Raw genomic sequence first — 21,695 nt, 5'->3', positions numbered from 1 at the left:
TTGAAATGAGAGCTTACAATACCCATGTTTCAATCACCCTGTTTTTATTGCGCATTTTGAAGTATCGCATCAGAAACGAGAGATGGAAGCACCAAATTTCGAGGAGGTTGTCTTTGACTTAATGCGAATAATAGAAGATGGAAACGCATTAGCCAAATAAATTCTGACGTAGCGGACATTAAACCCATGTGACCAATCGGCAGTTTCCGCTGACGGTGTTATTTACGGTTGGTTGCTAGGTTACCAATACCACCATCATCCGCTCGAACAACTTGATGGAAACGCACCTAATTCGCATTTGTAATTTTTTTTGCGAACTTTGAAAAGATTCGCTTCACGTTTGTCGTTTGAATGGAAACCCAGCTAATGAAAAAAATACAGCTCATGTATTAATTTACATAAATCAGATTTTTTGGTTTTAATAGTTTCTCATTTGTTTTAATTAATCGTTCAGCCCAAATTCGTAGGCAGAATGTCTGCGCTCCAGTTTTTCACATAACAAACAAGAGGATGTGATTTTATACTAGCAAGCTCCAAAAATGGTAAATAGCACAGCAAGGCGCGTGCACTATATTTAACGGCTTCTGAAGTCATACAATATATCTATTCTAAAATGTCTGATATTTCACTGACAATCCTACCGTTCCCTAAAGCTCTGAAATAGACAATACAATCATATGCACTATAAAAATAGAGCGCTGACGCCATTGCTTCTCATGTGTCACTGCAATCAAACACTGCGAGTTACAGCGGAGGGGAAGATTGAATAAAGACTCGTCATCTGTTCCTCACACATGCACAACTTGTACGGTTCATTTTCGGATCTTGACTCATGATGAGTCCATTAGTGACTTCAAAGAAAAGATACATCACTTACTTAATTGACTAGAAAATCAATGCATATTAAATCATTCAATCAAAATGTTCCTGCAATGTCAAAATATGAGTGATGGACATTCATCAAATTTGAGGTTCATCTACTAAATGATTTTGAGTTTCAGACTTCAACTGAATTTCTGTCAAAGCAAACGACCAGGCATTTACTACAGCTTCATGATCAAAATATCTACTTTATTAGAAACTAAACAAATGACATCTTCAAAATTACAAAATTCTTGCCTTCATCACAACAAACACAATGAGTGTAAAAACTGTCCCGTATTATGAACATGAAAATTGCTTGAATGATTCAAAGTTCACACCATGTACGGCAGAAAAAAACCCTTACCTGATATAAACAACCCTTATAATGATTCAACTAGAGCTTCTACACAGTACACACATCCAAAGGGAAGATGTTTTCCATTCACAAGATCAAATAAACGTGGAAGCGGAGACGACAGGCTCCGTAAAACAGCGTAACTGACACGAACGCCTGACTTTCCCCTGCCAGAAGAGCTTTAATGAAATATTCAGGATAAAAGGAGAGCTGTTGAACAGCCGGGCGAATGTGATCTGACGGACTTAGCAGATAACATAACGCACTGACGGAGATCAGCTGATTCACAATGACAAGATTAGCATAGCTTAGTGCAGTATGATCGCTCGCAGACTAAAGCCTTCAGTACGTTTAATGCTAATTAACAACGCTCGCTATAACAATATATCTGTCCTGTCACATCATATATGCACACAACTTAAAGTCAGCATGAAACAGAAGTCTTTTCTTCCCTATTTGTGACGTATATCTGAAACGCTTGCTGGAACAAGAACACATGTAGGGCGGGGCTTGGACGGTTGTGGTTTGCTATTGGTGGATCTCATGTGATTGACAGGTTGCTCCGCCCTCGTCATCAGAGAAGAGATTCTGCAAGAGGAAATTATTCTGATGAAGGTTACGAGTAGGGATGCACGATATATCGGCCATCATATCGGTATCGGCCGATATATGTTTATTTTTGATGTTATCGGCCTGATAAGAAAATTTGGCCGATATATTAAAGCCGATAAATAATGGATTATTTCCTTCAGCTGAGACACTTCAGATGCGCAATGTTGAACATGATGGTTTTTAATTGCTTAAAATATGATTCAAAAAAGGAAAATACGGTTAAGTGCAACATGTGCTGTCATATCGGCTACATAAAATTATAATGAGAACATTATAATTGTGTGTTTTGGGACTTGGATTTTAATGGTGAGACTTTTGTTTTTGTAATCAGGCTCTCAAATTATATAAAAATTTGGATTTAGATTTATCGGCCAATATATCGGTTATCGGCTTTCAAATATAAAGAATTATCGGTATTGGCCAAGATTTTTATATAGATATAGATACATAGTTCAAATGCAAAAGCCTCTAAGTGCCATCAGAAATGTTCTTCTAGAATGATCATTTTTATCAAGCTTGCATATTTAAGTTCCGTAATTTCACTTAAATGCCAATGAAAATTACCTACAGGTATTAATTGTCATTTAAGTGAAATTACTGAACTTAAATATATACGAGATAGATAAAAATGATCATTCTAGAAGAAAATTTCTGATGGCACTTAGAGGCTTTTGCATTTGAACTCTTCATACATATATATATATATATATATATATATATATATATATATATATATATATATATATATATATTATATTATATTATATTATATTATATTATATTATATTATATTATATTATATATAAAAGGTTTTTCCTGTAGTGTCTCGCCTTAGAAACAACAGCTGTTGTAGAGTTAAACCATATAAATAGACTTGTATGCACTCATCTTGTGCATTGTATTTGAAGTCTTCCAAAGTCAAACAATAGCCTTGTTTCAGAAGCAGACCCTAATTTAAGACGATCACTGATAATCAATACTGTAACTCATTTATGCATTGTGCGTAATCAATATTAAGGTCACGTGAATTCAAAATGAAAAACATTTTTTTTCCATTTATGGAATATTGCAGTATTTATTATAACTGATTTATCTGTGCACATCTTGTTAAATTCATGTGGCCCGTAATCTTGAATCAGAATATCTTGCAGCGAAATCTCTTCTGAGATGATGATGAGGGCGGGGCAACCTGTCACTCACATGAGATGCATCCAATAGCAAACCACAACCATCCAATCAATTCCTCTCAGACAAAATCAAGCCCCGCCCACATTTGTTCATGTTCCAGAAGCCGTTTCACTCAGATATACGTCACAAACAGGGAGAAAAGACTAGCACAGCTAAACATTTAACGAAAATGTAGAAACTAATAGTCTAATGACTGTCTGTGGTCTGTACTAATAATCCAAATGGTTCAGAAGGAACAAAGAAACCATAATATTGCAGTGGCGTTTGGAGCAGGTGACATCAATCCTGGCACAAACAGGTGCTGCGTTTTTTAATTGAACACAAATGTGAATGAGATTTGACAGCGGTGGCAAAAGATTATCAATCAATAACGACTTAATTTCAGTCTGTTCTCCACACGAATATAACATCGGTATAACTTCAGAAGACTTGTAGCCTAGGCAGTTTTATGATGCTTAGAGTAATTCTGGAGCTTGACAGGGTTAGGAAATAAAAAATAAAAATTGTGTACCAAAAAGAAAATGTGCATGCGCATACATATACACATACATATATACACCTATATATAGATATATTAGTGCTGACACTTTTGATTTGAGACATAAGTGTTCATTGAATCGATTGTAAAATCGATTTTCCATGTCTAAAGACGTTTCCATTTTCAACGCCAAATCCACGGACAACTGATGATTTATTGGCGTGAAGTTTCGTGAACAATTAGGCGATAATTGTTAGATAATAGATAATTGATAATAGATAATTGTTAGACAATTTCGTGCCTATACGTAGGCGATTGTAGCCCGATTCTGTATGCATGAGACTGTCTGAACACCAGCAGAATTCACATTTTTTGTAAAAGGAGACACATTATGCAGAAGTATAATCTGCTGTTATGTGTGTGTGTCAGAGCCTGCAGTTGCTGTGTGACGCACGTCCACTACGGGCGTATCGTGACGAGCTGGACGCGCACCGAGAGAAGGCCGTCAAAATCGATTCCCTGTTTTCATTTTCGAAACTTGTGTTGGTTGGTCCGAACGATTGTGCAATTGATTTTCGAACGCAAAGTGACAGCCCTAATATATATATATATATATATATATATATATATATATATATATATATATATATACACACACACTAGGGCTTGCACAGACTAGTCGAGTAGTCGAGAGATCGACTACTTAAACCACTATTCGGCGCTGTCGGAAACAATCGACTACTCGAGCGCCCATTAACCATAAATGAATTCAAAATGGCGAACGTCACCATCAGACACCACACATCAGATGTGTGGAAGTATTTCATCAAGGATGACAAAAATATCGTAATTTGCCAACTCTGTAAGGAGCCATTCACATATCGCGTCTAAAAACGCTCGATCTCCTTCTTTCCACAAGTGCTTGCGCTCCCATGGCGTCTGTCGTTGCTATGCAAACATGAACTGCGCTGACGAGGAAGTATCAGCAAAGGATTAATGATTTCTAGCCCTTGCATTAGCTTTACCACTAGATATATGGAAATGAGAAATAAAAACTTGCCCTGTACAGCTATGGTCAGCTGTTCGGCCGAGCTTTCGATGTTGTTACGGAAATGCAAGCTTATCGGTTGGTTTTTGTCTCATAACCTGCCCACCTCTTGCGGAATTCTGAAAAGTTGAGACATTTTCATCTCGCCGCGGCATAGATGCGCCTGGAAAAACGAGCGCGCCGCGACCGCGTCGCTTCCATTATGAGCGCGCCTGCCGCACTCTACATTACTGAAATAACAAACTTTAGCGCGCAAAAGACGCAATATGTGAACGGCCCCTAAAAGCGATTGCGTATGAAATGAAAGGCAAAAACGGATATTTATTTGGATTTACTCTGTGTTACATGAAAATTAAATAATGTCATACTCATAAATAATAATTATAATGTTTTAAGAGTTTACATATGTAATTGTTGCATTAGGCTATGAATTGGGCTAATAAAGGTTTATTGATAATAACTATTTCATGTCTTTTCATTTACAGTCGCATGAACCACGAGTAGTCGAGTAACTCGAATATTGTTTTGATAAGAAATCGACTAGCAGAAATCAGTAGTCGTGCAACCCCTAACACACACACACCTTTATAATATATAATAATAATAAATACTTTCATTGGGTCTCATTCATGAAACATTCGTAAATATACGAGTAAATATGTGAGTGATTTGCGCGTAAAGAGACCTTCCCGAAAACTCTTCTCCTGATTCACAAATACTTCGTAAACGTCAGATGTGATAGTGAAGTGTGTGTGTGTGTGTTAATGAATTCCAATCAGTCGTAAATGGGATGCGCGTGCACGCTCACTCAATTACCATAAATCCCGCCCATTAAATCCGACTGACAACTATATATGGGCATCATATTATGACACCAAACGAAGGATTTCAACATGTCTTCTCAAAAGCGAATGAAAAAGAGAAATTTCTCAGATGCAGAAATTGAAGTTTTATTATCAGAAGTTCATTCAAAACGCCACATTTTATTTTCAAGCGTACATAGTGGCGTATCAGGTCCTAAAAAAAAGGAAGCTTGGCAGCAGATGCAGTTAATGGAGTTTCATCTGTTAATTGAACAGTCCCAGAAGTGAAAAGAAAATGGTTCGACATGAAGCTTGACTGCAACACTTGTGACTTGCGGACTTGTGTTCTGTTTGCAGATGCTATTACTGGCTCTCATAATAAAAGTAAAAAGAAAAACCGTAGGCTATGTAATTACTATATTTTTCAAAATGCTGTGTAAATATGTACCCGATTAAGATGAATTAAAATGCAGCCTTATTAATGAGCAAAACGTTCGGATGTTAAACGCACTATTTACGCGTGGCTGGGAGCAGGTGTAGATTTCTTTCGTACCAACTAACATTTGGGAAATACGAACATTTTAATGAATCCGAAACTTTACGCCAGAATCACTTTACACACGATTTACACAAAGATTCGTTCTGCTCGTGTTTCATGAATGAGACCCATTATACGGAAAACATATTTTGCCTAATTTTCTCTATTCAGCCAAATACAAAATGAGTTCGGAGTTTCATGATTGTGAGTAAATGACAAAATCAATCACTGATCAAAAAAAGCTTCAGGGATCCTGCATGTGCGTTTATTTCTCTCTCTGCAGTAACACTATCCTCCGGCAAACTCAATCTGAAGGGCAGAATGCTGAAAATGGCCCATGATGTGATGGATAAGAGCTCAAATCTATTTGCATTGATCATTTTCAGTCTCTGCCATGCCAGTGCAGAAAAAACAAGATAAAACACTAAATAACCGGCTTGCACACACACAAAAAAAAAATAAAAATAAAAATTAATAAAAAAAAATCAATATTAATGTCATGCAAATTGAGGTTATGACATCACAATCATCTGACCACCAATAATTAGCTACATATAAATATCATAATCAAGTCCATTTGCATATAAATGTATTAAAGGTGCAGCAGCAATTCAGAAACAGGCAAAGGTCAGAGAGAGGCTGGCAAACGATCATGTAAAAGCTTCATTACTGCTACAAGAATACTTAATTAACATAAGTCGTGTTAAATGTTAGGAAACATTTAGACTACTTGGTGATTCAAGACAGAAGCCAGTGTAATGCGATAACAACTGTTCTCTTAATGATCAAACAAAGACAGTAGGTTGTTAAAAGGTCTTTCAGAAAGCAGCTCAAAGCATCCAAAGGCAGGTTTTCTGCCAAGTTCTTGAGCAGAACAGAAGTGAAACGCATCTGCTGCTTTATGTCTGTTTAAACCTTGCCCTCGGCAGACACAAAAATCAGGGAGATCCAATCTAAAAGTCTGTCAAGATGCAGATTAATTCAGCCCTCCAAAAATACATAGCTTATGCATATTAAAATAAACCATCATATTACAATTTTAAACTATAGTACAATGAAATTCACATTAATGAAAATCTAAAGAGAACCATTGGCAAAAAAGGAGCCAAAGAGTCATAAATCTCAAAATTGCCCAGTGCAATAGCTTTGTTTGAGAAATGGATCCAAATTTAAGATAATAATCCATTACTATATGCATTATAAAAATATAAAAATTACTTTCTGCATTATCACGGTTCTGAACCAAAGAAGGGCTTTGAATCTAATGGGAAACATTGGGAAGGATGGAGAACCAAAAAAAAAAAAAAAAAAAAAAGATTTCAAGAATGAGTTCATTTCTTGTTTTTGGGGTAAAAAAAACAAAAAAAACATTTAAATTTTTTTGTTGAGAATTGCCTCAAAAGCATGGTTTGGCACGGCTAAATGATCACAGAGTCAAGTCAATTCAAAGGACTTAAATGTTTCCCACCTTCCACAATGCATTTAAACATCGTAGTCAATCCAGCAACACTAAACACACAAACAAACCCTTACCTGAAGTTTATCCTCTGGGACATTGAGCCAGTGGTTGAACGCTTGAGAGAGCTTTGTTCTGACTTGTTTTCCTATCAAAACAGAGAAAAGGGGGAGAGATGACAAGAAATCAAGATTAGTTGCAGTCCAAACATGTAAAATAAGGGCTGATGTTTGTTTTATGGTTTTTTTCCAAGTTGGAAACTTTTACGGAAATTAATTGGAATTTATACAAACTATATAATACACAAACATAAATGCAAAACATTTAGTTTGGTCATAAGCAGACATGTCAAAATTATTGACATTTATTTGTGAGTAGAACTTTAATGAATTATTTCATTGAACAACTAAAAAGAATGAATGTTAAATAAATAAATAAAAACTTATTCCCAATGACCAATGTTTTAACCAAGACTTTGCTGCAAGATGTATTTTTCCAACAACATTTAAGTTCCAGTAAGGCTAACCTGCAATTTAGCAAATTTCCAGTTTATTCCCATTAATTCCCATGGAAAGTTTCCAATTCCTGGAATTTTGCAACCCTAATGATGACGCATGAAACAAGCAGCAAGTCTTAATACTGTTATAAATCAATAGAACCATTTTTGCCTTTTAAAACACAAACTCGAAGGCTGAGGACTGACGAGTATATATGAATATCATTGATCTCACTTCATCTCCATTCATGAGCCTTTCCCCTCCAGCCTCCTGCAACTCGAGGCTTCACGGAGTGTGTTAGTGCAGATACACTGATCTAATGACTGACTGGCAGCGGTGCTCCTTCATGTGTCACGGTTTCCCTTTCTCCGTTTGCCCTTCACTAATGAAGACGGTCAGATGAATCATGAAATACGTCAAGAACATGTCACACTTTTCTTTTTGGATTATTGAGGGTTAAATGAATCTGACATTATATTTTTTGTGCATTACAGTAATAAGGCGATTTTGAAAAGTTAGAAATGGTCCATCTAAGCATTTAAGAATGGGAGAAATCGTAACACTCAATGTCAATACGGTTTAACCTTGGGATGCTCGCTATATCGGCATCGGCCAATATGTTCATTTTTAATGTTATTGTTATCGGCCTGATAAGAAAATTTGGTCGATATGATAAATCCAATTAATAATTGATTATTTCCTTCAGCTGAGACACTTCAGATGTTCGCCATAATGGTTTTGTATTGCTTGAAATATGATTGTAATCACTTCAAAAAGGAAAATACGGTTGAGTGCAACATGTGCTGTCATATCGGCTACATAAAATTATAATGAGAACATTATAATTGTGTGTTTGGGACATGGGTTTTAATTGTGAAACTTTTGTTTTTGTAATCAGGCTCTCCAAAAAAATTATATAAAAATTTGGATTTAGATTTATCGGCCAATATATCGGTTATCGGCTTTCAAATATGAAGAATTATCGGTACCGGACAATTTTTTTTATTACCGACTTTGGTTATGCAAACTTAATTTGTAATTGATTTGAAATTATTTTGTTTAAATTTAATCTAAATTAAAATTAAACAATGAGTTAATTTAAAATGCAATCATTAAAATGGATTATTAAACCCACGTTTTATTATAGTAAAAATGTCTGTACACTCGGGGTTTTTCGTTTCAGTGATTCCCATTAGAGTAAAGCAGCGTCTGGATTCACTGCATCGAGAAAAATCAAACCTCTTTAGATTCTGGGGTGAAATGTGACCTGAACATGTTTTAATGAGATTCAGCCACTTAAGGCGAGACACGACAGGCAAAAACAGGCTTTGGCTTTTCATAAAGTGTTTTTTTTTCAGACTAGTGGAAAGAAAACATCTAAAATACACTTTTAACTATCTTTAAGAGCACTTTATCTATGTGCATCTGTGATTTCAATTACAGTATCTTTAAAGGCCGTTTTCTCAAAATGAGTTTTTCCTCCTACATTGAGCCAGAAATCTCCACTTCAGTGACACTTACATACACCATCTTATCTATATTATGAAGGTTTTTACAAAGGGGTTTGTTCATATATAATTTTCCTGATTTTAAACAACATTTTATTCTAATATGTGGCTCTAATATGTGACTCTGGATCAGAAAACCAGTCACATGTCGCACGGGTATATTTGTAGCAATAGCCAACAATACATTGTATGGGTCAAAATTATCGATTTTTCTTTTATGCCAAAAATCATTAGGATATTAAGATCATGTTCCATGAAGATATTTTGTAAATTTCCTACTGTAAATATATAAAACATGTATTTTTGTGAGTGAATGCAGCACAATCACGAACATAAAATACAACTTTAAAGACGATTTTCTCAATGTTTCCATTTTTTTTTGCATCCTCAGATTCCAGATTTACAATAGTTGTATCTCGGCCAAATATTGTCCTATCCTCACAAACCATACATCAATGAAAAGCTTATTTATTCAGTTTTCATATGATGTATAAATCTCAATTTAAAAAAAAAATACCCATGTGACTGGTTTTGTAGTCCAGGGTCACATATCAAATAAATGAAACAATAAACCTGACTTCATCCAATGTTCAGATTTTTGTTCTAGAGATGTATGCAAATTAGTTAGACAACACCTCATTTGCATATTTAAACATAACATTTCAGAAAACTTGTGATACAAAAAATGTTTGCTATTATTAATGTAATCAATCAACTAGTGTAGTATGGTGATATTTATTAGTTGACACCTGGGGTGTCTCGCCTTAAATGCAAATTAATGACCAGCTGCAGTCTCTCTCAATCTCTTCACATTCACGCCTGTGTTCTTGAGGAACTTGGTTGAACCGCTGTTCACTTTCAGTTCCTCAGTCATTCCTTCCCTGACCTCAGCAAAAACTAGCCGAGAGGGCCGTCTTCCGCATACGCTCACTAAAGACAGCATTAAAATTGCAAGAGGACGCCAGGAAAACAAGAGAACGGGTTGTGATGCTGCAGCAGTATTTCAGCAAACTGAATATTAGAGCTGGAAACATTCTTTCAGAGAGAGAGAGAGAGAGAGAGAGAGAGAGAGAGAGAGAGAGAGAGAGAGAGAGAGAGAGAGAGAGAGAGAGAGAGAGAGAGAGAGAGAGAGAGAGAGAGAGAGAGAGAGAGAGAGAGAGAGAGAGAGAGAGAGAGAGAGAGAGAGAGAGAGAGAGAGAGAGAGAGAGAGAGAGAGAGAGAGAGAGAGAGAGAGAGAGAGAGAGAGAGAGAGAGAGAGAGAGAGAGAGAGAGAGAGAGAGAGAGAGAGAGAATCTGCAAGATAGTAGAAAACGGAAGTTGTGGCAACCAAAGGTTTTCCTTCATTGACAATTTTACAACCTTGAATGCATAATTTAATATGCAGCCATTAAACTATTCAGATAGTAAGGGGGGTTACACTTTATTTTAAGGTGTCAGTGTTACAATATATTTAAGTGCTAAGTAATATTAAGCATTTACATGTACTTACTATAGGGTAATTATGTAATTATGCATAATTTACAGTTATTGCTATGCAAGTACATGTAACAAGGACACTGTAAAATAGTGTTACTGTAAGGGGTGACAATTTTTTCATGGTAACATGAACTTACTCTTCCAAAGCGATCACCATTCAAAATGTCCTTTGCCAAATTGGAAATATAAGCTTACTACATTATAGTAAATAGTAAAAAAGGACACATAAGGAGGATGGAACAAAACCAATCACAAATAGTCCTTTAACTACTAGATTCTGTGGATCTGTTGTTCATGTGTCGCTGGTTCTTGCTTCACGAGACGACAGCAGGAGTTAATAATAGACGCATGATGTTGTCATTCGTTGTGCATTGTGCTGACTGCAGACTTCTTGAACGCTGAGCTCTTCTGACTTCTACGATGATGATGCTTATACCACAAAATGGGTAGCTGACAAGAAATGTCAAGCAGTGACAGCAGCTTCCGGCGATGTGACATGCTGTTTTCCATCTATACCTGACCTCTCGTATTACTCAAACACTTCATGAGATATATTGCAGATTCAAATGTCAGTTTCACAAGGGATCCAGTGATGAAAAAAAAAAAAAAAAAAAAGTGATGGGAGAAAAAAAAATTATATTCAATGCGCTTTTTGTGTGCTTTCACAAATGTTTTGCATTCCTGTGTTTCACAGAAGAACGTGTGAAATGACAGATGCACGATTCTGGACAAATAGAGAATCACGCTTTTTTTTGTTTGTTTTTTAACAGACATCACGATTCTCCCACGATTCTGGACAGACAACTAAACTAAATAACATGTAATTTACTAGAGGTTCTGACTAGATCAGGGGTGGGCAAACTTTTTGGCTCAAGGGCCACACTGGGTTTTAAAATTTGACAGAGGGCCGGCCCAGTAGCAGATTATGAAACACGATCTCATGAAAGTGTGTAATGTATCTATACCACGAATTTTATTTCTCGTGCCATTTATACACCAAAAATGTTTTTTTGCGTGCATAATATGCTACGCACTGTAAACCCCTTGGTTAGGATTAGGGGTGCGGAGTGCGTGCCTATTACACGCCATAAAGTGAGTATCATATGCACACGAAAACTGCGTATCATAAGCACTACAAATACAATTCGTGGTATTCGCACTTTCACGAGATTGGGCTGAGCAAACACATTTACGTGGCAACGTCTGCGCGAAATTCAACAACTGAGAGACGACATTCTGACAATACATTATTTATGCTAGATATCCCCCATTTAGCATGTTATGTTTTGAGGTTCATTTTTAATTAGTCAGATGTTAGATAATTATAGCCTATACTTTTTAAATATTGTTTATCCTTATTATTATTTAATGGGCCTAACAGTAAATTAGAAACAAAACACCTGCAAGTGTACAATTAGAGTAAAAATGACAGAAGGGTTCATTAAAATTTATTAAAACTGCATACGGCAATCAATTTGCACTTCCAAAAGTCATACATTTGTGGAAAAAACCCCCCGAAATAAACGAATATACAAATTTATTTTAAGAATAATACAATAAAACATAAAAAGCAAAAGGCAGATCAGAACATTTAATGAACAAAACCGGGTTCTGTAATGTTAAATGGCAGACAGGGGAGCGTAGTCGAAAGCCGGGCGATAAAGGTCGGTAAACGGAATCAGTCAGGATACATCCACAAATCCAGAGGAGCCAAGAAACTAAATAGCAGACAAATCAAAACAGGAAAAACTAAACAGGTGTGCAAGCGGTTACCAAACATTTTTTTTCTCTGTGAGTTTCCAAAAAAGGAAAAAACATTAACGTGCAACAAGTCTATGCGCTTAAGTTGCTGTCTGTTTGGTTTCCATGGTGACGCGTCATTGCATGTTACGTGACACACCGCAGCCACAACAGCGCTGAATGAACGATGATCTGCTTTTATGTCACTTTTCCTTTATTACATTTGTTAGCTATGGCATGAAATATCTGATATTCCGATTGTCAAATATATGCAACGCAATATATATATATATATATATATAATGCAAAGTATTGCAAGAAAAAGGCTAAATGAATGTGATCTTAAGACAATTTTTTAAATACTCGACGGGCCGGATTAAACAGCCTAACGGGCCGTATGCTGCCCCGCGGGCCGTAGTTTGCCCACCCCTGGACTAGATGTTAATTGCTGCAGTCTATTTAAAATGTTTAATTAATCTGAATGAATTAGATATATTTTTTAAACTGTTTGAGTGAATGATTCAATGACTCCCTTAACTTCTTCATCACTTTTTTGAACAAATAAATCGCTTGAATGAATGATTCAATGACAAATACATTAGTTTAAAAGTCTTGTCTCCACCTACTGGTGTAACGACGTAATTGATAAAATCATTGAAGTGCCATGCTACTTTCAAAAGGTAATTTACTCTATTTTGATCACTACCGTAAACATCAGCGTTATGTCGTTTTCACACCTGAGAGTCCGCACCAAGGCCAGAACCAAAGTCCATGTTTTGATACATTACATGCATTCAGTTAGTTTTGGTTTGGCTTCACATTGCAACTATGCGAGCGCACTAAAGAACTTTACATGACGTACTCGCAGTGAATCGAGATCGCCATCTTTTAACGATTAATCGTGCAGTTCTACAATGACATTGAGTAAAAGATGACAGAATGTTAATGTTTGGGTGAACTATTCCATTATTGACCAACCAAAACTTAACTTAAACATGTTGCTCAATTTCGTTTGACAACAAGGCCTGTAATCAGAAAATCATACAGGCTGTATTTTCACTTTGCTACGTTAAATTAAAGCAGCTCTTTCCAGCTGTTAGTGATTCCACAGGAATGCATTTGCCAAATTTGTTGACAGAAACGTTTTGCACAAAGAGTTCAATTTAAAAAGAGTAATCAATACTCCTTAAATTATTCCGGCTTAAAGCAGGTCAAAATAAAGTCATGCAAAATGCGCGCTTATAAATGTGGAAATATTTCAGCAAACGTCATTTGTTTCATTTAGGACCGCTGCATAATCCTGTAATAAATTAAGTGTAGCGCACTGTACTAGAACTGCATTATACCGTCCCACTGAAATTCCCTTCATCTCAATAAAGCACTTTTCCTACAGCCATGATATATACCTCTTATAATACCCTTTAAACTAGATTTTAGACCAAGTTCAATATATCAAACTATTAATATCTCTACGACATTCATCCACATTTAAAGCAATAATTCCCTCAAAAATGAAAAACATCATCATTTACTCGTTCTCATGTTGTTCCATATGCATATGACTGACTCTCTTCTGTGAAAGCAGAACAGTGAAGGAAAAACTAAAAAATATTCACATATCCTAGATCCTTTCCATACAACAACAAGAACACCGCTATCAATGTCTATATGGCTATAATAAATCAATCATTCATACTTGTTATATATATATATTAGGGCTGTCAAACGATTAAATCGCATCCAAAATAAAAGTTTGTTTTTACATAATATATGTGTGTGTATGGAGTATAATTATTTTCTATATATAAATACACACGCATGCATATATATATTTAAGAAAAATGTGTTATTTATATATAAAATATTTATATATAATATAAATTATATATAATATAAATATATATACACAGTATATACATGCAAATATTTCTTAAATATATACATGCATGTGTGTGTATTTATATATAGAAAATAATTATACACCGTACACACACATATATTATGTAAACAAACTTTTATTTTGGATGCGATTAATCACGATTAATCGTTTGCCAGCCCTAATATATATATATATATATATATATATATATATATATATATATTTATTTTTTTTTATTATTATTTTTTATTTATTTATTTATTTATTTATTTATTTATTTATTTTTTTATTTTTTTTTTTTGTTTGTTTGCATACTAGGGAAGTCAATGGGGCCCATCAACTGTTTGGTTACAAATAATCTTTAAAATATCATTTTTTGTGTGTTCAAACAGATCAAAGAAACTGTTTGGGTAAACAATCCCTTTACATTGTGTGTTAAACTATTAAATAACTTCAAATAAACTATTAAATAAATTCAATCACACTCAGGTACTGCTTGACTACCATGATCACCATGTTGTTGATGGGAAAAAATGAAGTTTTTCACCGTAGAAAGCCTCAGTTTTTGAATAACATGACGGTGGTTGATGAGTAAATGTATTTTTTTTATTTTCTGTGATCTATTTCTTCAGCGCCGTTGAACATGCAGACAAAAATTAACGTCACATGTAACGCCTTACCTGGCAGCTGTAACAAGTACTTGTACGGTTCCAGAAGAATCCTTTCAGAAGTTGCTCTTTTCTCTCCATCCATCCCTTCGTTTCAACAAAGAAACCTGCAGAGAGAGAGAGAGTTTTAGTGAGTGTGAGTGTGTGTGTGTGTGTGTGTGTAAAACAGCCTCCACAATAAACTCTAAATGCCAGACGCACAGCCAATTATTCTTGGCTGAGTTGTTATTAATTCAATTGGCTTTACTTCCTGGTAAACTCCGAACATTATGCATGCACTGTCGGGACACTTTGGGGTTTTCCCACAGTGAGCAGGGCATGATTTGTTCCAGAAGAACATGTGCAATCCTATTTTAAAGGGTTAGTTCACCCAAAAATGAAAATTCTGTTAGTAATTACTCTCCCTCATGTTGTTCCAACCCCGTAAGACTTTCGTTCATCTTCAGAACACAAATTAAGATATTTTTGATTAAATCTGAGAGCTGTCTCACTCCTCCGCAGCGCTTCTGGGTTGTACGTCAGAACGGAGGCTCACTATTGGTCAGCATCACACACATGACCAGTGTCGGCCAATAGTGAGCCTCCGTTCTGATGTACAACCCAGAAGCGCTGCGCTGTTACACTTCGTGAACTCACTCAGAGAAACACAGAAGAAAATGAAGAGTTGAATAAAGTCGTTATTTTTGCACACAAAAAGTATTCTCGTCGCTTGATAAACTTAAGGTTGAGCCACTGTAGACACATGGACTATTTTAAACATTGTCTTTACTAACTTTCTGGCCGGCAAGTTTCAATAACAGAGAAGCCTATGGAGGAGTGAGACAGCTCTCAGATTTAATCAAAAATATCTTAATTTGTGTTCTGAAGATGAACGAAAGTCTGACGGGGTTGAACAACATGAGGGAGAGTAATTACTGACAGAACTTTCATTTTTGGGTGAACTAACCCTTTAAACATGTTGCTCAATTTCATTTGACAAGGGCTGTAATCAGAAGATCATATAGGCTGTATTTTGAACTAACTCAATCTAATTTAGCTTTGAAAAATGTATAATGTTTCATTAAAGTATAGCCTAATAAATGTGTATAAAATGCAATATCCTTAGTACTGTACAAACGTTTGGGATTTTTTTCCCCCTGAAAAACGGTAATCTTGTGAAATATTACTACAAATTAAAATAAATGTATTCCATTTGAATATATTTTTAAATGTGAATTTTCAGCATCATTACTCCAGTCTTCAGTGTCACATGATCACATGAGAAACATTTATGATTATTATCAATGTTGAAAACAGTCGTGCTGCTTCAGATTTTTATGGAAAATGTGATATTTTATTTTTCAGGATTCTTTGATGAATTTGAACAGCATTTATTTGTAACAGAAATCTTTTGTGACATTATAAATGTCTTTACTGTCGCTTTTAATTAATTTTATGCATCCTTACGGACCCCAAACTTTTGAATAATAGTGCACATACACACATAAATGTATACATTATACACACACATACAAAACAGGGTTCAACATTTTGACCTAAAGCATTATTCTTAAATGCTCAATTGTTTATTCTGCTTATTATGATTTTAAAAAAGTAGCTGTTTATTGAACACTGGTGTTTTATTGCTGTTGCTGCCATTGTATAAAAGCAATTATGCACTCAAGTGATTTTACAAAGATTTAGGACAATTCTAAAGACACTCCTAAACCACGGTTAAAATTACCTTAACACAACACAATAATTGGCGTTATTAATTACTCATTGTTTTTAAATGAATAACCCTACATGATGACCAGATAAAATGTTGCCATTTATAACATCAGGTTTTAAGTGATCATGCATATTAAATCAATGTATGACCAACAAACAGTCAAATATCTATAAATCATTCTGATCGATATCTAAGAACTCAAACTCACTGACAATTGGATCTAGTATTGCAATTCTTCAGAATGAATCTAATTAGGTCATTTAGAGAAAAACACTTCATTCGATCAGTTACATCTCAGCAATTGGAGTGACACAACAGTAGATGAGAGCTCGAACATCAACAGGGACAGTTTATTACAGCATGTCCATGTCGCGCTCATGGAAGTGCAGCACTGGACACGACAGAGACAAGCTTCTGCAGTCGCAGCCCATCACTCACAGGGAACACACACACCAGGACGGGGACAGGGAACACACACCAGGACGGGGAACACACACACCAGGACGGAGACAGGGAACACACACACCAGGACGGGGACAGGGAACACACACACCAGGACGGGGACAGGGAACACACACACCAGGACGGGGACAGGGAACACACACACCAGGACGGGGACAGGGAACACACACACCAGGACGGGGACAGGGAACACACACACCAGGACGGGGACAGGGAACACACACACCAGGACGGAGACAGGGAACACACACACCAGGACGGGGACAGGGAACACACACACCAGGACGGGGACAGGGAACACACACACCAGGACGGGGACAGGGAACACACACACCAGGACGGGGACAGGGAACACACACACCAGGACGGGGACAGGGAACACACACACCAGGACGGGGACAGGGAACACACACACCAGGACGGGGACAGGGAACACACACACCAGGACGGGGACAGGGAACACACACACCAGGACGGGGACAGGGAACACACACACCAGGACGGGGACAGGGAACACACACACCAGGACGGGGACAGGGAACACACACACCAGGACAGGGACAGGGAACACACACCAGGACGGGGACAGGGAACACACACCAGGACAGGGACAGGGAACACACACCAGGACAGGGACAGGGAACACACACCAGGACGGGGACAGGGAACACACACCAGGACGGGGACAGGGAACACACACCAGGACGGGGACAGGGAACACACACCAAGACGGGGACAGGGAACACACACACCAGGACGGGGACAGGGAACACACACCAGGACGGGGACAGGGAACACACACCAGGACGGGGACAGGGAACACACACACCAGGACGGGGACAGGGAACACACACACCAGGACGGGGACAGGGAACACACACCAGGACGGGGACAGGGAACACACACCAGGACGGGGACAGGGAACACACACCAGGACGGGGACAGGGAACACACACCAGGACGGGGACAGGGAACACACACCAGGACGGGGACAGGGAACACACACCAGGACGGGGACAGGGAACACACACCAGGACGGGGACAGGGAACACACACCAGGACGGGGACAGGGAACACACACACCAGGACGGGGACAGGGAACACACACCAGGACGGGGACAGGGAACACACACACCAGGACGGGGACAGGGAACACACACCAGGACGGGGACAGGGAACACACACCAGGACGGGGACAGGGAACACACACACCAGGACGGGGACAGGGAACACACACACCAGGACGGGGACAGGGAACACACACCAGGACGGGGACAGGGAACACACACCAGGACGGGGACAGGGAACACACACCAGGACGGGGACAGGGAACACACACCAGGACGGGGACAGGGAACACACACCAGGACGGGGACAGGGAACACACACACCAGGACTGGGAACACACACCAGGACGGGGACAGGGGTTTTAAACTGGAGGGTCGGGGCACAAAAATGGGTCACAGATGTTGTTCGGTATCGGCCGATATATGTTAATTTTTAATGGTACCGTTATCGGCCCGATAAGAAAGTTTGGCCGATATATTAAAGCCGATTAATAATGGATTATTTCCTTCAGCTGAGACTCTTCAGATGCGCAATGTTCAACATGACGATTTTGAACCGCTTGAAATATGATTGGAATCACTTCAAAAAAGAAAAAATATTAGTTAAGTGCAACATGTGCAGAATATTATAATTGTGTGTTTGGGACATGAATTTTACTGGTTAGACTTTTGTTTTTGTAATCACGGTCTCAAAAATTATATAAAAATTTGGATTTAGATTCATCGGCCAATATATCGGTTATCGGCTTATATACTTATATATTTCATACTGGTGACAACATAAATAGGCAGTAACTTGAGACCGATCGTATGAAACATGATCCAACAATGGCTCTTCATTCTCGCTCCATCACTACAGCCTGACAGCTCCAGCTTTCACTGACAACACAATGAGGGTTTAACTCAAAGCCTTGCTGTGTGATTAGAAGACACAAGTAATACACATAATAGTAGCCAAAGGTAATCCACTACTTTACCACGTTATGGTGCAACAAGTATTATGTGCAAAATAAACAGTATAGCACAAAAAAAGGATGATCTTCAAAATCATGCTTGCTATTGTGATATATAAATAATATAATATAATATAATATATATATATATATATATATATATATATATATATATATATATATATATATTTATTTATTCATTCATGTGTCTGTGTACCGGTAATTTGCCAAACAATTTCACTTAATATATTATAATCTTAGCTAAATATTCACAAATGCACATCTAATAATAATAATAATAATAATAATAATAATAATAATAATAATATAATAAATGAACTGTCTTCATTACTATTTATTTAATTTACATGTATAATAATAATTAACAATAACATTTTATTATTATTATTATTATTATTATTATTAATGTACATTAGTTAAAATGATAGTATGGTAACAAAGTTAAATAAATGCCCCACCCACCTTTTCGATCGAAAAATCTGGATCCTCGCACTTCCGCTTTCGTAATCCAGCACGTCACTCTTCCGCTTTCAATTTTTTTTCACTGGCAGCCAGCTCGCTAGCATTAGCCAGTTAGCCAAAGACGGTAATTTAACTCCACTTCGATTCACAACCCATTTAGAACGCGATCAAAACGGCACCTCATCATCTTTAGTACACTAATATCCCGCTATATGTAAAAAGAATAGATATTTAAGACGCGCCAGAGACCCTTCAGTTGATCTGTCATGTCTGGGTTTGACAGGAAGCTCACTCATCCCCTCTGCTCGCGCTTAAATACGCCATGGAGTCCACACAGAGCATGCGCAGAAAGTGGGTGGGGCCTTTTTCCCCTGACGCCGCATTGAATTATGGTAGATGTAGTTATAGGGTAAAATGCCACCCTTAAGAACAATGTGCGTTTACTTTTAATGTGTAACATATTTAGATATAAGTTTTGCATACAGATGATGATGCATCAGCCAATGTGTTATTATAGGAAATAAACAGAAACATTTGCTAATTTAGTTGTTATAGAACAAAATGTATAATTATTCAAAGAGTACATCTTACCCCACTACTGGGGTAAACTTTTACAGAGTGTATAAATTATACCTTTGATATAATTTTTATTAATATTAATAAAAGTAAGTTATTAATGTAAAATACTGAATCAACTATTCTATTTAAAATTGAATTTTGATCACTTAGTTGAATAATTAAATAACCGATGACAGAGAAAGCAGAATCCCAGTAAAAATATTATATATATATATATATATATATATATATATATATATATGCACAAAATCCTAAATGCACAGAAAAGAAATAACTGTAGAAGAGAATTTGATATTTTGAAATATTGTCTTTATCACTCTTAGTATTTTGTGCATATGTAGTATGACACTAAATGTTGTTGTTGTTATTTTTACATTTTCACAAATGTTATTTTAAAAACATCCAAGTCCCAACTAGCTTTGAAATTTCTATTCAATTATTATTTTAACGATAACAAACAATGTCCTGTTGTAGTGCCTCAGGAAAATGGCTAAAAATTAAATCAGAACATAAATACAATAATGCTGAAACTTGAAAGGTTAGTTATTTTATTCAAATAAGCATTTAGAAATTTTTATTGGTTTTAAAGACTTACTACTACACTACATTGAATAAACAAAAGTAAGAAAAGTACATAAAAAACAGTGACCAACTTAAAAGTTAAATAAAAACATGAAAATGTTTACAAATGGGAACACATTTTACAGCTTTCTTATTTTTTAAACAATGTTATATTTATGTAGTAAAAACAAAGGCTTATTCTTTTCTTTAATTGCCTTTATGAATACTAAAATTAGCTAAAAGAAGTAGAAGATTAATTAAGTCATTTTCCTTAAGATAAGATTTGTCATAGGATAAAAACAAAACAAATTAAAGCACAGTTGAAAGCTGGGAATGATGTGAGCCTTAATAAAAGAACATAAATCTGACCAAAAACAAACGGAATGAGAACAACTTTAAAAAGATCAAATGTTTCAACATGCAAACCACAAAATGTATTAAAGCGTTTAGACTTTTCCTCAGATTTAACTGTGCTCAAAGAGCATGCGCGTGAAGGTGGGCGGAGCCTGGACATATTTCCCCACTCGCTGTTGAACTCTGGGAAATGTAGTTTACGTCATCATTGTGTGTTCCATCGTCCCAGTGACGATATAACGCGGGTGTCATGTTCAAAACATACAAGTCCCGAGTATCTGTGCGATTAAAGTATCGCAGAGACGTTTTCCCCCGATTTCACCATCCAATAGGAAACGAGCGGGGCGGTTAGTGCGCGCGCAGCAGCCAATGAGCGCGCGCGGTGTCCACAGTGGGCGGTTTGTGTGTATCCTTC

General features: G+C 36.8%; 1 protein-coding gene across 1 annotated transcript in view; it reads right to left on the bottom strand.

The window, feature by feature from the left end:
- ggps1 (geranylgeranyl diphosphate synthase 1) overlaps nucleotides 1-20,117 on the bottom strand; it is a 31,585-nt gene extending 11,468 nt beyond the window's left edge. The window contains exons 1-3 of the mRNA XM_079855674.1: nucleotides 19,787-20,117; nucleotides 15,123-15,217; nucleotides 7,420-7,490 (exon numbers count right to left, since the gene is read on the bottom strand). Of these exons, the coding sequence (XP_079711800.1) occupies nucleotides 7,420-7,490; nucleotides 15,123-15,195 (144 nt within the window). The 5' untranslated portion in view covers nucleotides 15,196-15,217; nucleotides 19,787-20,117. The remainder of the gene's footprint in view (nucleotides 1-7,419; nucleotides 7,491-15,122; nucleotides 15,218-19,786) is intronic.
- Nucleotides 20,118-21,695: the final 1,578 nt, after the last annotated feature.

Source organism: Squalius cephalus (assembly GCF_949319135.1).
Source record: "Squalius cephalus genome assembly, chromosome: 21".
NCBI lineage: Eukaryota > Metazoa > Chordata > Actinopteri > Cypriniformes > Leuciscidae > Squalius > Squalius cephalus.
This window is presented reverse-complemented; position numbering and strand designations above follow the sequence as displayed.